Source organism: Meriones unguiculatus, chromosome 4 (assembly GCF_030254825.1).
Source record: "Meriones unguiculatus strain TT.TT164.6M chromosome 4, Bangor_MerUng_6.1, whole genome shotgun sequence".
NCBI classification, from domain to species: Eukaryota; Metazoa; Chordata; class Mammalia; order Rodentia; family Muridae; genus Meriones; species Meriones unguiculatus.
Genome location: NC_083352.1, coordinates 93,897,841 through 93,917,525, shown reverse-complemented (window position 1 = coordinate 93,917,525; position 19,685 = coordinate 93,897,841). Strand labels below are relative to the sequence as shown.

The 19,685-nt window shown below is 48.3% G+C and overlaps 1 protein-coding gene across 2 annotated transcripts; it reads left to right on the top strand.

Annotated features, from left to right (window-relative positions):
* Positions 1-1,827: 1,827 nt before the first annotated feature.
* Positions 1,828-18,906, top strand: Wsb2 (WD repeat and SOCS box containing 2). Of its 2 annotated transcripts, XM_021642788.2 has the most exons (9): positions 1,828-1,988; positions 7,382-7,550; positions 12,013-12,257; positions 12,412-12,543; positions 15,094-15,194; positions 16,383-16,555; positions 17,060-17,170; positions 17,284-17,391; positions 18,276-18,906. In XM_021642788.2, the coding sequence occupies exons 1-9, from the start codon at positions 1,976-1,978 to the stop codon at positions 18,436-18,438; spliced, it is 1,215 nt and encodes a 404-aa protein (XP_021498463.1). In that variant the 5' UTR covers positions 1,828-1,975; the 3' UTR covers positions 18,439-18,906. The 2 variants fall into 2 exon arrangements, with proteins under 2 accessions (XP_021498463.1, XP_021498455.1); XM_021642780.2 differs by lacking the exon at positions 1,828-1,988 and having other exon boundaries at positions 7,348-7,550.
* The last annotated feature ends 779 nt before the right edge of the window (positions 18,907-19,685 follow it).

Sequence of the window (19,685 nt, the reverse complement as noted above, 5' to 3'; positions counted from 1 at the left end):
CTTAGCCACCAAGCATGCATGTGCACAGACATACGTTCAGGCAAAACACCACCCAAACCCATTAAAAAACAAAAACAACCCCCCCCCCCAAAAAAAAAAACCGACAATACCTTTGGCCTCCATGATGATGGGTATTCACAAACAAGAACACTGAAGACAACATGGTAGAGGTGATGGAAACAAGGTAGGTTAAAAAGATTGGAAAGAGTAGTAGGAAAAAAAATCTGGAGAGTAGAATTGAGATTTAAGGAGATCAGGAAGGACAGATAAAACAGGAACCGTGGGCTGAGGGTGGGAAACATGCCAGGTTTTAAAAAAAAGAAAAAGAAAAAGCTTTAAATATGGAGGGTGAAAAGGGGACTCGTAAGTAAAAATGGGAGATGATAAAGGGACAGACAAGTAGAAAAAGAAGACGGATGAACGTGTGTGTATGTGGTCCTCAAAACAGACAACTGATAAAGTACGGATATAATCCAGGAGACCCGAGGATAAACAGGTCACGGGAAATGTGCCTGGACTAAAAGGTAAGTGGAAGAGAATCCTACAAAGCAAAAAAGGCAGAGGCAAGGGTTTGGACTAACAAAACATGGAAAAACAATTACTAAACCCATCACTTTTCCTTTCCTGGCTCCACATTAGAAAAATCCATGTGACTCAAAGGGGGAAGGAAATTAGGGAGATTGAGCTTTGAGAAATATCCAGACTGGGAACAGGAAAAGGGACTTGAGACACTTTTGAGTATGGGGACGGTGACGGTGACAGGAGACTACCCGGGATTACAATTAGAGCCCGTGAGAAAGTCCAAGGCCAGGTACTACTAAAACCCTTTTCACCTACCCTGGCTCCAAGTTGAAGAAATCCATTTGACCCAAACAAGGACGAAGACCTGAGGCATTTCTGAGGACACGCAGAGGGAAGTCGGGGGTGGGGTGGGGGTTGGAAAGATGGGGTTGGTTAGAGTTGACTTTACCCTCACCTCTTCCGTCCCTCCCCTTGGCTTTTCCAAGCCAGGCTCTCCAACGGTCCTCCCTCTTGTGGGTGTCGTCAAGGCCAGCATTCCACCTCCACCATGAGCCCCAGATTCTTCAGCCCGCTTGATCAACACCCAGCATCATGACCCCAGCAGCTTCCCTGAGCCTCAGGCAGTCCTCTAGGTCTCTCCACTTCATCCCTGGCCCTTGTCCACCCCCATCTTTATCGCTTGAATTCTGCGCTTCCATTTTAGATCCTGTCAGAGCTCTCCACGCCCCATCTCTCAGTCAGACCTAGGCTCTTAGTCCGATAAATTCCCATATCGGATCCGGTTTCTGCACACCTTTCCTGTTGGCTTGTCAGGTCCCCTCGGTCAGTGTCCCGTAGCGGTTGCCCGCTCGCCTCGCTTCCCCCTCAGCCCTTCCTCAACCTCAGTCAAGTCCGCGCGCCCCCTCCTTTCCCTTCCCTCTCTGCTACGGCATCTCCCCCGACCTCCATCAGTCCGGTGTTTCCCAGCCTCGAATCCCACCAGCTCTGCGGCTCTTCCCCCTCCTCCCTCTTCCCGCATTCCTTTCGGCTCTGCGTCCCCCGGCCACCCGTCCCCTCACCCCAGTGTTCCCCCCAGCCCCTTAGCCCGGTGTTCCCCGGCACGGTGCCCTACCAACCCAGCGTTCACCCCCGCCTGATGTCCCCTTAGCGCCTTGTCCCCTCGGCCTGATGTTCCCCTAGCCCCGCGTGCCCCGGGCCCCGCGTTCCGCTCGGCTCGGCGTTCCCCAGCCCACCCGACGCCCCCGCAGCCCTGCGTTCCCCTGCGCGCTCCCCGCCCCGGCCCCGCCCCCGCCGGCCGCCATGTGACGGGAAGCAGCTGATGGCCTCTGCGGGCGGCGGCGGCGGCGGCGGGCGCGGCCGCGGCGGGGCGGGGGCGGGCGGCGCGGGCGCGGAATGAAGGCCCGCGGCCCTGGGGGCTGAGGCGCCCGCCGCCTGGCGCGGGCCGCGCGTCCTCATGGAGGCCGGAGGTGAGTGCGGCCGCGGCGGGGCGGGGACCGAGGCGGGAGCGCAGCTTTGTTTCACTTTCGCTGTCAGCGGCGGCCGCTGGCCTCCAGCCGCCGCGGGGACCGGAGAGGGCGGCCGGCCGGCCGCATTCCTCGAGCCCACGGCGAGGGCGCCGGGCCCGGGTCGCCTGCGCCATGGCGGGGCTGCCGGCCTCAGCGGCCACCGCGGCTCCGTAGTTGCAGCGGCCGCTGGGTGGGTGCCTGGGAACGGGGTGGGGCCCGGGACGCTGTCCCGCGGTGACACGTAGGACCCGACACCCTGGTGGGTGAGGTCCAGTCCTGGCCCTGCCCTTGTCCACAGCTGTCACTACGAAAGCTGGAAGTGCGAGCAAGGGATGAACTTCCTGGCCGACTGGAAACCGCATTGATGCTAGGGATGGCTAGACCTGCAGCCCCCTTCTTTCCCGGGGGCTTTTCCCTAAAGGGCCCTTGGCCCTGCATCCCGCCCACAGAATAGTGGCGTGGGTTGGAGGTCGCTACTGCCAGACTCCAGGATCCCCAAATACCCGAGCTTAAAAGCAGTTTCCGTTGGGAAATCCCGGGAGTTAAGGCCTAGGGCTCAGACTTGTTCCAGCGAAGTTGAAGCCTCACCTAGGTCTGGAGGAGTCGGATGCACCCGAGGGCTTCCAGTGCTGGATGGGTTGTTCCCGCCAGGCGGGTATTCCCTGGGGTGGTGTCCCCTTTGCATTTAGGAAATGACATTTCTTTGTTTGCAGGGGCCAAGCTTTCAGGGAAAGGTGTGGAGGCAGCTCTCCCGGTCTCCATCTAGATGAAGCCTTTCAGTATCTTCCCCATAGAATTCGGTTTAAATGGCCCCTACTGTTTTCTTCTGTGAATCTTTTTATAGCTTCCGATCTCATTTCCATTGATGCCTTATAGTTAAATCTCAAAGCATTCTGTGAGCGGACGGCTTTTTAACCGGAATCTGTTCCAGTGCAGTTTTTTCCTAGTGATTGACAGCTGTGTTGTAGGGGTGTGGGCAGAGCTGGTGAGCGCTGCCAAGCTACTGTTAAAAAGGCTGGACACCAGGCCAGAGTTTAACCCCCTTTTCAAACCGAATACCGTCTCTTGTAAAGTGTTTACAATAGAAAACACTACAACAGTGGTTAGAATTAATTTATTCATTCAGCATATATTTATTGAGTATCTGCCATGTGCCAGGTGCCCTATAGGTCATTGCTGGCCCACGGAAATATAATAGCAATATGCAATTTAAATGTAGTAGACACATTAAAAAAGGAGTTGAAATTAAAAAGCTATCTTTAAGAGTAACGTGAAATATTTCAAGTTGATTCATTTGTGTGATCAAACAATTATAGGAATGTTTTGGAGGCTTAAGAATTTTTCTGCGTGGTGTTTTAACTGTATGTCTGCACCACGCCGTGCATGCAGTGCCTGACGGGGTCAGAAGAGGGCGTCAATCCTCTGTACCAAGTTACAGATTGCTGTGAGCCGCCGTACTCTTTAACAGCTGAGACATCGCTACCACTAAGGTTTTACAGTCTGCTGTGTACTTTATTCTTTCTAAAAAAAACTTCTTAGTTTTTTTTATTTTTATTTTTATTTGTATGAGTGTTTGCCTGAGTGTATGTCTGTGCACCACGCATGTGCCTGGTGCCTGAGGAGGCTAGAAGGCGTCAGATCCCCTGGAACAGGAGTTACACGTAATTGTGAGCTACCGTTTCGGTGCCGGAAATCAAACAGAGGTCCTCTGCTTAACTGCCAATCCATCTCTCCAGCTCCATGTATTATATTCTTAATAGACCTGCCACACAGTCTGCAGCTGCTTGTGACTGGTGATAGGCAAGGTGGATTGAGGAAGACCACAATGCATGCAAACCACAAATGCAACCCAGAAACCCCTAGTGTAAAGAAAACTAAATGACTAAATCTGAAGGAGAGTAGCTAGTCACCTTGGAGAATCAGGAATGTCACCAAGAAGGTGACACAGAGCCCTGCTTATTATGATGGAGCAGCCAATCAGAACTATCCAAGCTGACAGAAGAGCCTAGCAATGCAAAGATCCCAAGGCAGGTATAGGCTCATCAAGCTTGCTGCCAGCCAGATTCCTGGCTCCACCTCTGTTAAATTGAACCTCCTTGTGAGGAAGAGGCTATTGCTAATTGTCTTTCCAGTCTGCCTGACTGTGGGTACAAATTCCTTGTTTAGTTGGAAAACCTGGAAGGGGGTAGGGTTAGAGAAATGCTGGTCAAAGGTTGCAGCATTTGATGATGACTCCAGCTAATAACAGTTATATACTTGAAAACTGCTGACAGATTTTTCAAGAGAGTCTGCACTGAAAAAAAAATGCTAAGAATGCGAAGGAGTGCATATGTTTGCTCATTAGCTTGCCTGAGCCCTCTACTCCCTGTATCTCAGTGGGCCAGTGTGTCACATGGTGTCCAGTAAGTATGCACTGCATATCAATGTAACAAAGCCCTGATCCAGCCTGATGCCGGTACAGTCTCAGGTGAAACTGGATCTTCCCAGGTCTGTTTTGTTTTCAACTTCTGTACTAATTATGGCTTTGTTTTCCAGTAGCCAAGTTTAGTTTGGGACCAGACTCCAAGAGACAGCCACTGCTTTCTTCTTTTAGATTCTAGATTCCTGACCTGAAATAGCAAGAGATGAACACCCCCCCCCCATCCCTGAAATAGAGTATGAATTCTAGGCAGGCCTAGGGTTTAAGAAGAATTTCATATGAATGACAGCACAAGCATCTCAGTATTTCAGGGGCTCCGTTTCCTCTATATTTAAAGAGGTATCAGAATCTCTTCATTACCTGGTAGCCTGACTGTTGGCACTGAGAACAAGCATATAAGGTTTGCTGCTGTGGGCATACCTAGTGCTGGGGGCTGGGTAGTGACCTCAGTAGTGATGAACTCACAAAGGAATTAGTGAGCTCTGTGAAGGTGCTGGATTAGAGGTCTGAAGGAGTTGTCCTTTGAATCAGCCACAATGAAGATGAGATGCATCCATGGGCAGGGATTCCTGTGTGGTGAACAGGGTGCAAAGTCCAGAGGTTGGAACTAAGCATAGTTAGATGGGAGAAGGCAGGGAGGGGAAAGGCACAAGTCCAGGTGTAAAATGGAGGCAGGGCATGGTAATAAGAGAGTTGGGGATAGGATAAGGGCCAGTGAAACTACAAGCTAGGAAGAAAGGAGAACGGATGGTTGGGAGCTAGAGCAGAACCCAGAAAACAGTTAAAAGACTGCCTATTGGGCCAGGCATCAGGCAGTGCTGTCGAGACCCAAGTAGTAGCCGTTGAGATGGAAAGGAAGCTTTGCTGAGGCTTTTGGAGACAGACTTGATTGAACTTTAGAGAGAATTTGGCTTGGGCAGTAAAAGAAATGGAAGCTGAGCCCTTTTATGTTCTGTGGAGTGCCATCTTATCAAAAGAGTGGGTGATGTATGTGTACAGGAGGAAGTGAGTCAGGTGCAAATAGTATCAGGATGGATGCAGTTTTCTCAGCCTCATCACTGTTGACACTGAGGCCAGAACCTGTTCATATCCAGAAAATAATGCCCATGCAGTTATGTGGTTGCATACACGAGAGCATTCCAGATACAAGCACACACTGTCTCTGGGAAGAGTGGTCTAAGTCTGTGTATACAGCAGTTTAGACCTGACGTATTAAAACCTGTATCTCCACACAGAACCTCAAGCAATAAATGCTCTCTATAAAACCAAGATATGATGCATTAAAATTCAATTTGAAGGTTGAATTTTTAGCAACATACATATTTTATGAAACGATGTATCTATTGGTTCAGTGAGATGTCTCAGTGGGTTTTTTAAAAGCAGTTGGCACAAAAATCAGTTTAATCCCTCAAATCCATAGTGGAAGGAGAGAACTGGCTCCTGAAAATTGCCCTCTGACCTCCTACACATGCCCTATGGCATTTATGTGTGTGCCACACGTACACAATCTATGTATTTTCCTATTATATACATAGCATTACTTTCTATGTCACCAATATCATGCTAACCATGGATTTCATTAGCCTGTATGCACCAAGAAAAGATGCTGTTCCTCTGACTAGGAAAAATTCCCCAATGTAAGGTATATGTTGATTTCTTTGAGGTCCAAATGTAAGAAAACACATACAAGCAGGTTTTGAAATAATAGCTTATTTAAATTACTTTCTGTGGACTCTGGAAAGGGAGCTTGGTCGTTAAGAGCACTTGCTACTCTTTTGGAGCACCCAGGTTCAATTCCCAGTGCCTACATGGTAGCTTACAACCATGTGTAAGTTCCAGGGGACCCAACTCCCTTTTCTTGCCTTTGAAGACTCTGCATACATATGGAACCAACATATATGCAGGCAAAACGCTCATACACATAAAATAACTTTTAAAAATTATGTTATTTTCTATTTATTAACATCCACAAAAGCATCAAATTCCAGAACTACTAAAGTGAGATGTGCACAGAAGGTAGTTATGGTGGTTAAAAACCTCATTCTTCGGGCCTCTGACTTACAAGTCAGTCATAGTGTTTCTTCACTGGAATAGAGAACTCCAGAGGAACTGTGGTTGGGTTGAACAAGCACTGCCTACTCTTAGGAAATGGAAGGAGCTCTCGGAGAGGGAGGAACAGTCATCTCGGTGGTGTGGAAAATGCTTAAGTGCTGGTCTACAAGACTGTAAAGTAGGTTTTGGCTTCTGTTTTGATATTAGGAGGTTGGGGTGCTGCCTGTTAGTAGACCTGGTTTCCACTCTTAGAAGCAGAAAATGAACAGGGTGTGGATGGGAAAGGGGCTTGGACCCTGCAGGGCAAGAGAATGCATAGGAAGTGGCCTGATGGGGGGTTAGTGCAGGGGTGGGTGGCAGACCTGGGCTGGGGCAGTTGGGAGCATTGGAATATATTTGTTGTGTGTCTTCAGTTTTGGCGGGATCCCTGGGGGCAATAGAATGAATTAGTAGTCACTTAGAGTAGGTTAAAGCAGGACTCAGGACATGGGAGGAGGAGGAGGTGGAGCAAGTAAGTCTGCCCTAAAAGGAGATGAGGGTTCTGGTGGTGGGAAGGAACCCTTGAATTGAAGGCATCGGTTCCTTTTGAGGGGATCTCAAGTGTACTCATTGGCTGGAGTCCAGACACAGTTGCCTCTCACTTTCTTCCTGCTTAGGCAGTCACAGGAAAAGGAGGCCTCATTCACCAGGTCCACCACACCGAGATTACTCTGAGTCACCCAGTGGGGAGGGCTGCCACTGAGTAACCACCGTGGAATGTAGCCTGTGGCTACTGTTACTGCCCTAGGTCATTTACGCGACAACTCTCTTCCACAGAGTCTTGGGCAGGCAGCAGCTTCCCTAGTCTGGTGGTCAGGCTGAAATATGCTATCTCCTTCCCCAGAGGAACCACTGCTGCTGGCTGAACTCAAGCCTGGGCGCCCCCACCAGTTTGATTGGAAGTCAAGTTGTGAAACCTGGAGTGTGGCCTTCTCCCCAGATGGTTCCTGGTTCGCCTGGTCTCAAGGACACTGCGTGGTCAAGCTGGTCCCCTGGCCCTTAGAGGAGCAGTTGTAAGTCCCCTTTATACCATGGGAATGAAGGAGGTACATGGCAGGGCATTGGGTACTTTCCCAAGTTGTTTCCTACTCTTCGGGATCTTTTCCAAGACTACGGTTCTTTTCCAAAGGAGGGCTGAACAGTTGAGGACTTTGATCATGAGGTCCCAAAGCCCCACATTCTGTACATAGGGAAGCCAGCTCTGCAGAGTGTGTGTTGGCTTCATACTGAATTTTTGGACAACTTATTTGAGCTAGAAGTGACACCTCACACAGTTTGTCCGTTTGAAGTATATAGCACTAACTGTGCTCTGTAATTGCAGTTCAAAATCACAGATGAGGCACGAGGACCATCAGGTGAAGAATACCCAGCACCAGGTGGTGAGACACTTCCCAAAGGAAAAACTAAAAAGTATTTGCACTCAGTATTTGCACTCCGAGCTGTGCACCTGTCACCAAAATCAATTCTAGAGCATTGTCATTTACTCAGAAAGATACCTGTCTCCTTTATCCTTCTGTCTGTCCTGGCAACCATTGTGTCTTGTGCCCCCACTGTGGTTTGCCTGTTGTGGGCTTTTTACTGTGATCTTTCTGCGAATGGCTGTCTTTTTCTTTTTAAGATTTATTTATTATGCATACAGTGTTCTGCCTGCATGTACATCTGCACCCAAGAAGAGGGCATCAGATCTCATTACAGATGGTTGTGAGCCACCGTGTGGTTGCTGGGAATTGAACTTAGGACTCTTCACCCCTGAGCCACCTCTCCAGCCCACGTGGCTGTCTTACACAGCTCTGAGTAGTGCCTGGTATATCACCCCAGTGTGCACACCACTGTTCAACCCTGCCCCGTGACATTGTACTGGTGTGAAACGCCAGACTCAGTTGACAGGTTTTTTTTTTTAGTGGGTGTGTTGTATAGCTCTGCTCTAATGTTTCTGGACACATCTATGTGGGCATGCGCGTCCAGTGTTCGAATGAGAGTGGCCAGTTCTTTTCCAAAGTGGCAGTACAATCTGACATTCCCCAAGCAGTGTCTTCAGATGTGAAATTCTCCACATCCTTGGGACAGTTGACACTTGTCCTCTCTTTTGCTCCAGCCTGGCACTCCTGGTGTGAGGTGGAGTCTGATTTGCGTTTCCTTCCTGGCTACCAGTGTTGAGCCTTTTTCCTGTGCTAATGGACCTCTGACTTCTTCCTTCAGAGAAATACCTCCTCCTTCCCATTTCTGGCCATTTTCTAACAGGGTCTTTGTTTCCTTTTTGTTTGTTTGTTCCTTTGTTTTCTAACCTAGTTTATAGTTTTCGATGCCATGCAAAGATTTCGCTTGGGATGGCAGGTCCTGGGGCCTGAATGCTATGAGCTCCTGGTTGATGTGTCTTATCTGTCTGGGGGTAACTTCATGTCTGCATTTACTTACTCATTGACAGTCTTCTTCACTTGGCACAGAGCAGAGGTAGAGAATCCTGAAGTACATCAGGCTTGTTCTGGAGGTTTTCAGCATTTCTCATCAGTAATAGGCTACATTTAAGCTTGGATACATTTCTTGGGAAACTGTTGCCTTGATAATGGCAATGCCACCAAGAGTTCCAGTTGTCTTAGGCAGCTTGATAATGGTAATGTCACCAAGAGTCCTGGTGGTCCTAGGCAGGATGCACAATGCTAGGGAGGAAGGTGTTTGTTACACCGTCCCCACTTCCTGGAACCCAGTTCCCAAGAATCCTCTGACTGTCCAAAGTAGGGGTCTCTGAGGTGACTGGTGGTGGGCTACCTCCTGTGTGGTTACACCCTGAAAAATTATTTCCACTTAGTTTCTTCTGTAACAGGAAGGCAAGGTCAAGGTCATTTGCTGTTTGAATGTGTTAAATTTTCTAAATATAACGAGAGCGCTTTGTGACTAGATTTGAGTCTAGGGTCAGCTTATTGTCTGAAAAGTTGTTTTGTTTTGTCATTTTCCTCTTTGTTATTTTCCTTTAGAGTACTTATTCTCGATTATTTACATCATTGTAGGCAAATACACCCTTCCTGTGATAACTTAATTGGGAAGAGCTGTTTGAATGTTAGTCCTTCTTCTGTGTCATTCAAACCGAGAAAAGTATTCATTAGTATGTTCAATGAGAAATTAATGGTGTGGGGGGATATCACAGATTTTGACGTATAATCATCTGGTGTAGTATAAGCAGATGGCTTCTTTTAAAAAGCAGCCAGGTGTGGCAGTGCACCTATAATTCCAATTTCTTGTGAGGCTGAGGCAGAAAAGTAGCCTGAGCAACTCAGTGAGACACTAAAATGGGATGCAGCTCAGCAGTAGGGATGTCTTCCTGAGTGTGTGCAGCTCTGGGTTCCATCCCTACTGAAAACACTGCAAACAGCAAAACAAAACACACCACCATCGCTACAGTAATGGCTGCCAAGTGCTATCACATGCAACAGCCACAAGCAGTATGTGATATGACCCATGTGACTTTATTAGAAGTGAGTACACAGCCCTTTGTGGTGTTATGTTTACTGTGGCTAAAGTCTGGTTGGACTATGAGTTATTTTGTCCTGTGCTGGACCTTGGACCAAGCCTTTGTGCACTGCCACAGCTGTGTACGCAGTCTGAGTAATTTTCATTATTATGTTTCCTAAGTTAATGTAATTGTTACATCATTCATATTCTTGTTAGGGGTGTCTGATCTTTGTCTGCTTATTTATTCACTTATTGTTAAGACTAGTGACCCAACCTAGAACCTTGCCTGTGTGAGAAAGGTCCGCTGTAACTGAGCTACACCTCAGCCCAGAATGGTGATACATTTGGTTTTCAGAGACAGGGTCTCTGAGTGGCCCTGGCTGTCCTAGAAGGTGCTATGTAGCCCAGGCTGGCCTCAAACTCCCAGAGATGCCAAGTGCTGGGATTAGAGGTGTGGGCCACCACACTCGGCATTACGCATTTTAAAAGAACCCTACTAGTCAGGCATGGTGAAGTGTGGCTTTAGTCCAAGCACTCAGTAAACAGAGGGAAGTAGTCTACCCAGTGAGTGCAGGACTGCATAACAGACACCCCCCAATACACACACCTACACTTTCTATTAGGAAATGCTTTTGTCATTGATTACCCAGTGTCAACCAAGAGTCATATAAACTGATAAGAATCTTTCTTGTGGTGAAATGAGCTAACTGAAGACAAGTTAAAGTATATAAATGCAGGTTTGTTGGGAGCAGCTCTCAGTGGGTTCAGAGGTTCTAAAGAATAGGGCTGGAGAAGTGGCCATTCAGGGGGAGACAACAGAGACAGGGGAGAGAAGAAATGCAGAAAGAAGAGAGAGGGAGTTGAGGAAGGGGAAATACAGAAAGAGAGGGCCCAGCACTCAGGATAGAGAGGCAGGAGGATCTTTGTGAGTTCAAGGCCAGCCTGATCTATAAATTACAAATGAGTTCAAGACAGTCAAGGCTACTCAGAGAAGCCTTGCCTCGAAAAACAAAAAGCAAAAACAGAAGGGGGGGTGGTTAATTAAAATGTCTGTATATAGTGAAAAGCCTCTTCGGGAGGCCCAGCCCTTGGGCTGGAGAGTTCAGGGCAGAGGGCAGGGGTATGCCAGCTGTGCCCTGCAGCAGGTAGGGGCCGAGGAATGCTGGGAGAACCTGGAGGTCAGGTCTGCATTAATTCCAAATGCACCTTAAGCTGCTTCTCCAAGGCCTGAAGCCCAACATACACTACTTTCAAGAATAAAAATTTGAGAAACTTAAAAGTTACCTATGTGTGAAGTCAAAGAACAACTTGCAGATATCAGTTCTATTCTTCCACTCTCTTGGTCCCAGGCATAGAACTTGGGCTATCAGCCTGACAGCACGCTCTACTGAGCCATCTCATCTGCCCCAGATTTAAGAAACTTTAATTCAAGTGAAGTCAGGTTCTGGTAGGACAGTGGTTCTCAACCTTCCGACTGCTGCAGCTCTTTAATACAGTTCCTCGGGATGTGCTATCAAGGCTGAAGGTGGAGGAGCCTCATCAGCACTGGAGGGTAGTATGTGAGGATGGACATCACTAGGCACCACATGGGCTGTAGTGGCAAGAGAGGGCTCACTTCAGCCTCCTTGGGAGTGTCTGAGCTGGAGCTGGGGGCTTGTTGGGCATAAGAGCAGCAGATTGACAGTATTTAGGTTCCAATTTTGTCTGTCCTGGTTCTAAACCTCCACTGTGCAGTACATACTTTCTCATGGGGAAAAGTGTTTGCTTCTCTGTAGGACCAAAACCCAAGAGAACTTCCTGAGCAAGCATGTGGCTCCCGGGAGGTTGTGTGATCTACTTATCTCACAAGGCAGGTCACCCAATTTTAGAGCTGTTGCAAGCCCATGTCCCATGAACTCCAAAAGGAACTGAAGCCACACCAGATTCACTGAATGCCAGGAGTGGCTTCTAGGAATTGAGTCTTGGGCTGGCAAGGTGGTTGATGTGCTTACAATTGTGGACTCATTCAGAAATGTCTGCTTTGCCCAGCATCCCTAAAGGATTTGAAGCCAAAAGCCGAAGCAGCAAAAATGACTCAAAAGGACGGGGCAGCCTGAAGGAAAAGACACTGGACTGTGGCCAGATTGTGTGGGGGTTGGCCTTCAGCCCTTGGCCCTCTCCACCCAGCAAGAAACTCTGGGCACGTCACCATCCCCAAGTGCCAGATGTCTCTTGCCTGATCCTGGCCACAGGTCTCAACGATGGACAGATCAAGATTTGGGAGGTGCAGACAGGTAGGGCTTTCTAGCTGGTTCTTGTCCAGGGCATTATACTTATGACATGTGGTCATGCCCCCCAGGCTCCACAACCACCAATTGGCTGAGACTGGGCAGCAAAGGACATGTCTGCCTTCACCTTGCACTGACCAAGGGCTTCTGCTTCCTGCAGGGCTCCTGCTTCTAAATCTTTCTGGTCACCAGGATGTCGTGAGAGATCTGAGCTTCACACCCAGTGGCAGCCTGATTTTGGTTTCTGCATCCCGGGATAAGACTCTTCGAATTTGGGACCTGAATAAACATGGTAGGAGAGAGGGCTGAGCCACTCAGTCCTTTATTGCTTCCCTCATCTCACCAGTGCCATTTAAGATGGGGTTGCCTGCCTTCTCCATCTCACCCAACAAGCCTTTCTAAGATGTTCTTTTAGCCACCCTGTGCCTACAAAGTACTGAGCTAAAGGTGTTTTAATTCCAGAGTTCCCTGTACAGCTGTCCTGTAGGGGCAGATGCTAAGCCTCCCCCCGCCCCAGAACACCAAGAACTGGGTGCTTGTGCCTCTTAAATACACAGACCCATACATTACCCTACTTTAAGCTGTCTGTAGAGGACTCACAGTCCCTAATTGCTGTAAATGCTCTGAAAATAGTTGCCATGCTGTCTTGTTTAGGCAGCACTGATAAGACTATATAGTCAATACAGACAGTCTTTCTTAAAATTTTAATTTACTGTTACTGTCCCAGGGTGTGTGTGTGGGGGGGAGCGACACATGCCACAGCTTACATGTGGAGGTCAGATGACAGCTTGCAAGAGTGAGTTCCCTTTTGTCTTTCCATCGGTGAGAAAATGATGGCAATAAACTCTTTTTTCTCCTTGACAAGGACACCCTTAGTTCTTTCAGGAAGCCCCCAACTGGATTGCTTCCAGACCAGGGGCCCCTGGGCAGAGGAGCATTATCCTCTGGGGGATCCTGCAGTGTCTAGAGGTTAGAAATGCCTCTAAGCAGACTGAGCATGGGGTGCTGGTCCACAGAACAGTTACAGAAGAGTTCGGAGTGTCTTCATCCAAACTACTGGCTCAGAGACCCCCATGGTTTCTATCTGGAACAGGAACATGAAAACAAGCAGCCAAAATGGGCCTCGTAATAAGGGCCTCTAGCAGTCTGGGCCCACCTGAGTTAGGCTACCTACCAGCTCCAGACCCACTGTAGTTTTATTTTTGAGACAGGGTCTCTCTATGAACTCTGCATAGACCAAGCCAGCCTTCAACTCACAGATCCACCTTGCCTCTGCCTTCCAAGGGCTGCGATTTAAAGGCGTACACTATTGTGCCTAGCTCTGCTGTGTTCATGCTCTCTGTGTAGAACTTTCTCACCATGTGGCTTGGTCTAGGCTAGCCCTGGACTTCATTAGAGAATGTGTTTCCTTCTCCCAAGTGCTGAGATTAGAGGCTTGAAGCACACTGGAGGGGAGATTCAGTAGTCCCTTGCTGACAGGGAGAGTGAATGGAACAAAGTGGGCTATCGGGGTGGGGTCGGGAGATCTTTTTGTTTTGAAAGTTTATGTGAATGTAATATTTTGTCTGAATGAATGTATGCACACCACTCATGTGCCTGGAACTCACAGAAGCCAGAAGGAGGTGTCAGACCCCTTGGAGTTGGAGTTAAGGATGGTTGTGAGCTACCATATGGATGATGGGACCCAAACCTGATCCTCTTCAAGGGCGGCAAGTGCTCTAAACATTGAGCAAGTTCTCCAGTCCCAAGTTGGGCTTTCCAAGGAGAAGAGAGAACAGGCCATTGTCCTACTAACCTGACCTCCATAATACATCCAGTTATGACAGCCAAGTTGCTGTAGAAGAAACCACAGAGATGGGCATGGTGGCCCATGCCTGTAGTCTCAGCACTCAAGGAGGCAGAGGCAGGCAGATCTCTGTGAGTTCCACGCCAGCCTACAAAGTGAGTCCAGGACAGCCAAGATTACACAGAGAAACCTTGTCTCAAAAAAACAAAAAAAAAAAAAGAAGGAAAGAAACCACAGTTGGCCCTCATAAGCTAATCATTTATAACCACACGTACAAGTAAACCTTGTAAACTGTGTTTCTTGCTTGGCTCTTTATGTCCCCATTCTTAGCTGCCCTCCCTTTTCTATGTCTTTCACACTTCCCTTACAATTGGTAACCCATGTCAGGAACCCACGATATCTCCATCCAGATGTTTGTACTAGTGAACATATTCCCAAACACACACACACATTGGGTGAGGTCATTTCACATAATTAGACTCTTATTCCTCATTTTTTCCCTTGTATATTGCAGTTTTCACTAAGCAATACCCCACGTGGGATGGACATGCTAGGTGTACTCCCTATTAACTCACTCATTCTCATGTGGGCCAGCCTTGGGGTTTTAAGAAAGCCCAGGCCTAGAGATGGTGCACAAGCACCTGACTGTACACAGTGCAGTGGCACTCAGAACCAGGCCATCTGACCCGAGAGCTCCAGCCTCTGAGGACTGCACCCTGCTGTGCCGGCTTCAGCAGGGTTCCATAGGGGAAGGAGGCCGTCACGCCTGGACAGATGCGAGCACTTACAGTGCTGCATTCCTGAAAATTGTCTTCTGTGTTGCGCACCTTTGCCCTGCTCATCTGCAGATTAGAGGAAGCCGCAGGGAATGAGCTCCCTTGGCCTCTCAGCTGCTGCACTCAGACTGCAGGTGCTTGTTTCTCCCTTTGATTTCCAGGTGTTTAAAATATAGTCTTACCCTACACTTGAATGTGGGTCTTTGGGCCTGAGACCTAGATGTTGCACTAAGTTTCTTATGTTCTGAGGACTGATTCACCCTCTGCTCTTCTCTGGCAGGTAAGCAGATCCAGGTATTATCCGGCCACCTGCAGTGGGTTTATTGCTGCTCCATCTCCCCTGACTGCAGCATGCTGTGCTCTGCAGCTGGCGAGAAGTCGGTAAGCCTCCAGTGGTGAGTGTGCGCATGTGTTGCCTGAGTCTGTCTGCCAGTGTGCCCCAGCAGAAGCAGGCAGGCAGCCTGGCTCTGGCCCCTCCACAACTGCCTGGAGGCAGGAGCCTTGAACATGACCATGGAGAGGAGGATTTGGAAGTGGTTGCTTCATCTCTGGGGGAGGTTCCTTTTCCAGAATGGCAAAGTGCAGTATTTTCAGACACCCACCCCCTGGAGTCCAGGATTTTAAAAACTACAGCCCACACCCAGACCTCTGAATTTGAATCTCTCCAGTTTGATTCCACGTGAGTAGAATTTGAGTCCAAACCCTGATAAGAATAGTGCTGATCTGTTGTGATTAGAGGTATTGGAGCCCGGGGGCAGTCTGGAGAGGTAGTTTCTGTTTGTGCAACTTCACTGACCTTGGATGTGACAATTTAGAGGGGGTCACTGTTTGGCAGAGCTCAGGAACTTGATCATGCAAGTGAGGTGTTGCCCTTTTCTTTGTTTTCTTAGAGACAGGGTCTTACATAGCCCAGGCTGACCTCAAATTCATTATGTAGCTGAGGATGACCCTGAGCTCCTAATCTCCTACCTGTACCACCTGGCCCATTTTATGCAGTGCTGGGATGGAACCCAGGGCTTTGTGAAATGTTAGGCAACCTCCCTGCTGAGCTACATCTCCCGCCTAAGTTTCACAAAGACAAAAAGGAAACCCTATGTTGATGATTCTCAGCAAGGTTTAAAGTTATGAGCAGGGTCAGAATCAGTTACGGGGCAAATTCCCAGGGTTCTTAAGCAAGGTGTCCAGCATCTGGGAAGGGTGCTTGCTAGTTGGTCCACTGGGCCCCCAGGCTCATACCTGATCCTGTGCTTGGCTTCAAGTGGAACAAGCCACCATTGCAGAAGTCTCCTTAACACTGCCACACTATCTCAAGCAGGGATCAGAAAGCAGTGAGAAATTTTGTGTAGGCAGCCTTCTGTAGGCTAGCCTGGCCTGTGCTATCTTTTAAAATGCATTGCACATTTTTAAATGCTTATTTAAACCTGCATGATGAGTCCTGGGAGGGCTGTAGAAAAGGAGAGAACCTTCCCTGGCTGAGCAGCAGGATCAGAGGATTTCTTTGCCTGTCACTGCTCTGGTGTCTATGCACCTTGCTCCTGCCCCTCAACACATCCTTCTGTACTGTTGCAGGTCTTTCTGTGGAGCATGCGCTCCTACACACTCATCCGGAAGCTAGAAGGCCACCAGAGCAGTGTTGTCTCCTGTGACTTCTCTCCTGACTCTGCCTTGCTCGTCACAGCTTCTTATGACACCAGCGTGATTATGTGGGACCCCTACACCGGCGAGAGGCTGAGATCACTTCAGTAAGGACCTTGGAGTCTGGGGCAGGATGGGACATTGTGGATGGAAGAGCACAGTCGACTGAGTGCTTTTCAGTGTTGAGCTCTGTTCAAGTCATATGAAACCACACTGTTTCCACTATCAGGTCCAGAGTGACTCTGAGCAGAGCTGTTACCTCCAGTCTAAATTCCCCTGTCCTCACAAGCTTGTTCTACTTTTTTTTCCCCTTAGCTTCTGTTGTTTCTGAAGCAAATGATAGTAGTCCTATAATTACCACAGATCAGCCTAAAAAGACTTAAAATTGAGTTTTCACCGAGGCATTGAAGTGCATGCTGACCTACTTTACATAAAGAAATTAGCACAAGGAAGTATTGGGAACCCTTCTGATACTTGGAGCATTCAAGGGACCTTGTTTTCCATTTTGGAGATGCTATGGATTTGCACAGGCTAGGGCATTTGGTGTGCTGCCTGCTGGTAAGGATTCTGGGGAGGGTAACCACTATTCCAGACCTGCTGTTTCTTTATAGTCACACCCCGCTTGAACCTGCCATGGATGACAGTGATGTCCACATGAGCTCTTTGAGGTCTGTGTGCTTCTCTCCTGAAGGCTTGTACCTTGCTACAGTGGCAGATGACAGGTAAGGAGGAAATTCATGAGGTTGCCTTTAGAGTCCGTACTTGCAAGTAATGACAGGCATTTCCTTGCTGACCTCTAGCTCAGCTCTCATGTAAACTTCTCTGTCCCATCCAGGCTCCTCAGGATCTGGGCTCTGGAACTGAAGGCTCCAGTTGCCTTTGCACCTATGACCAATGGTCTTTGCTGCACATTCTTCCCACATGGTGGCATTATTGCCACAGGGTATGTATCTGCACTAAACAGATGGGCAGCAGTGTCTCTTGTGTATACTATGAAGAGTTTGAGGAAGGAGAGTGTCTAGAATAGTCTTGCCTAAGAAAATCTAAGGTACATAAAAATAAAATATTCCATCCTGCCATTGTGTCATTTATAGATGTTAGTAATTAATGTATATGCAATGACATCTTTATATGGTTTGTCACCCTGAATGGCCAATTCCACACAAAGGAATAAAAGGTGATGTGGAATTTATATGGGAAGCCACAGAACTGAGGCCACTTTACAGAGCACATCTCTAAAATTTTCAGTGTTTGTGAACTCAGGCCTTCTGCTCAAGCAGTCTACTGTACCCAGTCCCTCCTTTTCCTTCTGAGCTAATATGTAGGAGTGCTGTGCTGTGCTGACAGAGATGGCTCTTGTCTTCAGAGGTTTTTTTGTTGTTGGTTTTTTGAGACAGGGTTTCTGGGTAGCCTTGGCAGTCCTGGACTTTGTAGACTCAAGCTGGCCTTGAACTCATGGATCTTCCTGCCTCTGCCTCCCAAGTGCTGGGATTAAAGGTGTGCACCACCACGCCTGGCTCATTAAAGGTAGTTTTGGGTTTTGTACAGTTTCACTATATTGCCTTGGCTGGCCTCAAATTCCTGGGTTTGGGTGGTCATCCTGCTTTAATCTTACAAAGCAGCTGGGACCACAGGTGTGGGCCACATCCTGGGTTCTAATGCTCCTACCACATTGTGGTTGCCACACAGCAGTTTACAGCCCTTCTCAGTCAAGGTGCACTTCGGCTTCTGGAGTCTCCCACTTGAGGTCAAACCAGAACCACCACTGTCTGCTATAATGGAAATGGCCCTTGAGGGCCTGCTAAGGCCTGGTTTCTGTTGTTTCAGGACAAGAGATGGCCATGTCCAGTTCTGGACGGCTCCCCGTGTTCTGTCCTCACTGAAGCACTTATGCAGGAAAGCTCTCCGAAGTTTCTTGACGACGTACCAAGTCTTAGCACTGCCAATCCCTAAGAAGATGAAAGAGTTCCTCACGTACAGGACTTTCTAGCAGTGCCAGCCACCCTGTCTCCTGCCGCAGAACCAAACGAAGGACTGGCTAAGATGGAGCCCAGTCAGATCACACTGGACCAGTTGTGGCCCTTTCTCCCCATGGCATGTGCAAGTAGGTCTGAGTGACCCCACGTGGTGCCAGCCTTACCTCGTCCTCGTCCATTGTGAGCAGCCTTTGTCAATCGAGTTGTGTTGAAGCCAAGTGCAGTTGTGGATGTTGTCTGGGTAATAAAAGGAAGCAGGCTCCAGAGTCTCTCTGGTAGTGGCGAAGTCCGCACACCCTTAACTGGGGAGTGCCTGCCACGTAGCGTAGTACCTGCTGCCATTTCCAGTCGGCGGCTGCATGGTTTGAAGTTCCCTTGCTCTGGTTGCAGGAACTTTTGATGTTGGTTTCTCACTCAGCTACAGGTGGACTGGGCTGTGCTCCTCACCAATACACTAGTACTGGCTTTTATTTTCCTTTAAACTTTGGTGTGCATGTGTAGGAAATGACAAACGAGTACATCAGATCATACGAGGAGGTGTTCCTCAACTGCATGACAGTCAGATGGCCATTTATCCGCATCATATTTATTTGTATTTTCTCAGCAGATATTAAGGTACAACTGTGTTTTCTCAATGGTCTCTTAACAACCAGAGTTCTTATGTGGCCCACTTGTGAAGCCATGTCTTAGTTATGTGAGTCAGTGGAGTCATTGGCTCACGCTGTCACTTAACGTTTGTCTCTGATGCTTGACCTCACGGGATTTACCCTCCAATTCCAACTGCCTGAACAGACAGTCCCTTCCAAGCACCGCTCCTCACCAGCGGCAGCAGGCTACCTATTGAAGACGCCTCACACAAAATCTGCCTTAGGAAAGTTAATATATTTTAAATTATTTTAAAAGAAAACATCTTATTCTTTGGCCTTTCTTAATTGATGCTTTATGGAGGCAGTGTTAACATTGTACAGTGTGCATAGAGGAGTCTCCTCTATTATTTGAAGAAAATGTTGTAAAATGAGGCTTTCATTGAAGGGAGAAAAGAGAGAAAAAAGCCTGTCTCTGTTCCTTTTTTTTTCTCCATTAAGAAAAAAAAATCTTTTAAAACAAGCACAAAACGGGATAGCAGTGGCAGCTTAGCCATGTGGCTGAGACACTGGGCTGCGGCTTCAGACTCTGCTCGACGACTTGGGGAGCAAGCTCTCATGGACAAGGAAACCATTCCTCCCTTGATAGCACACACTGAAAACATCCCCACCTCAGG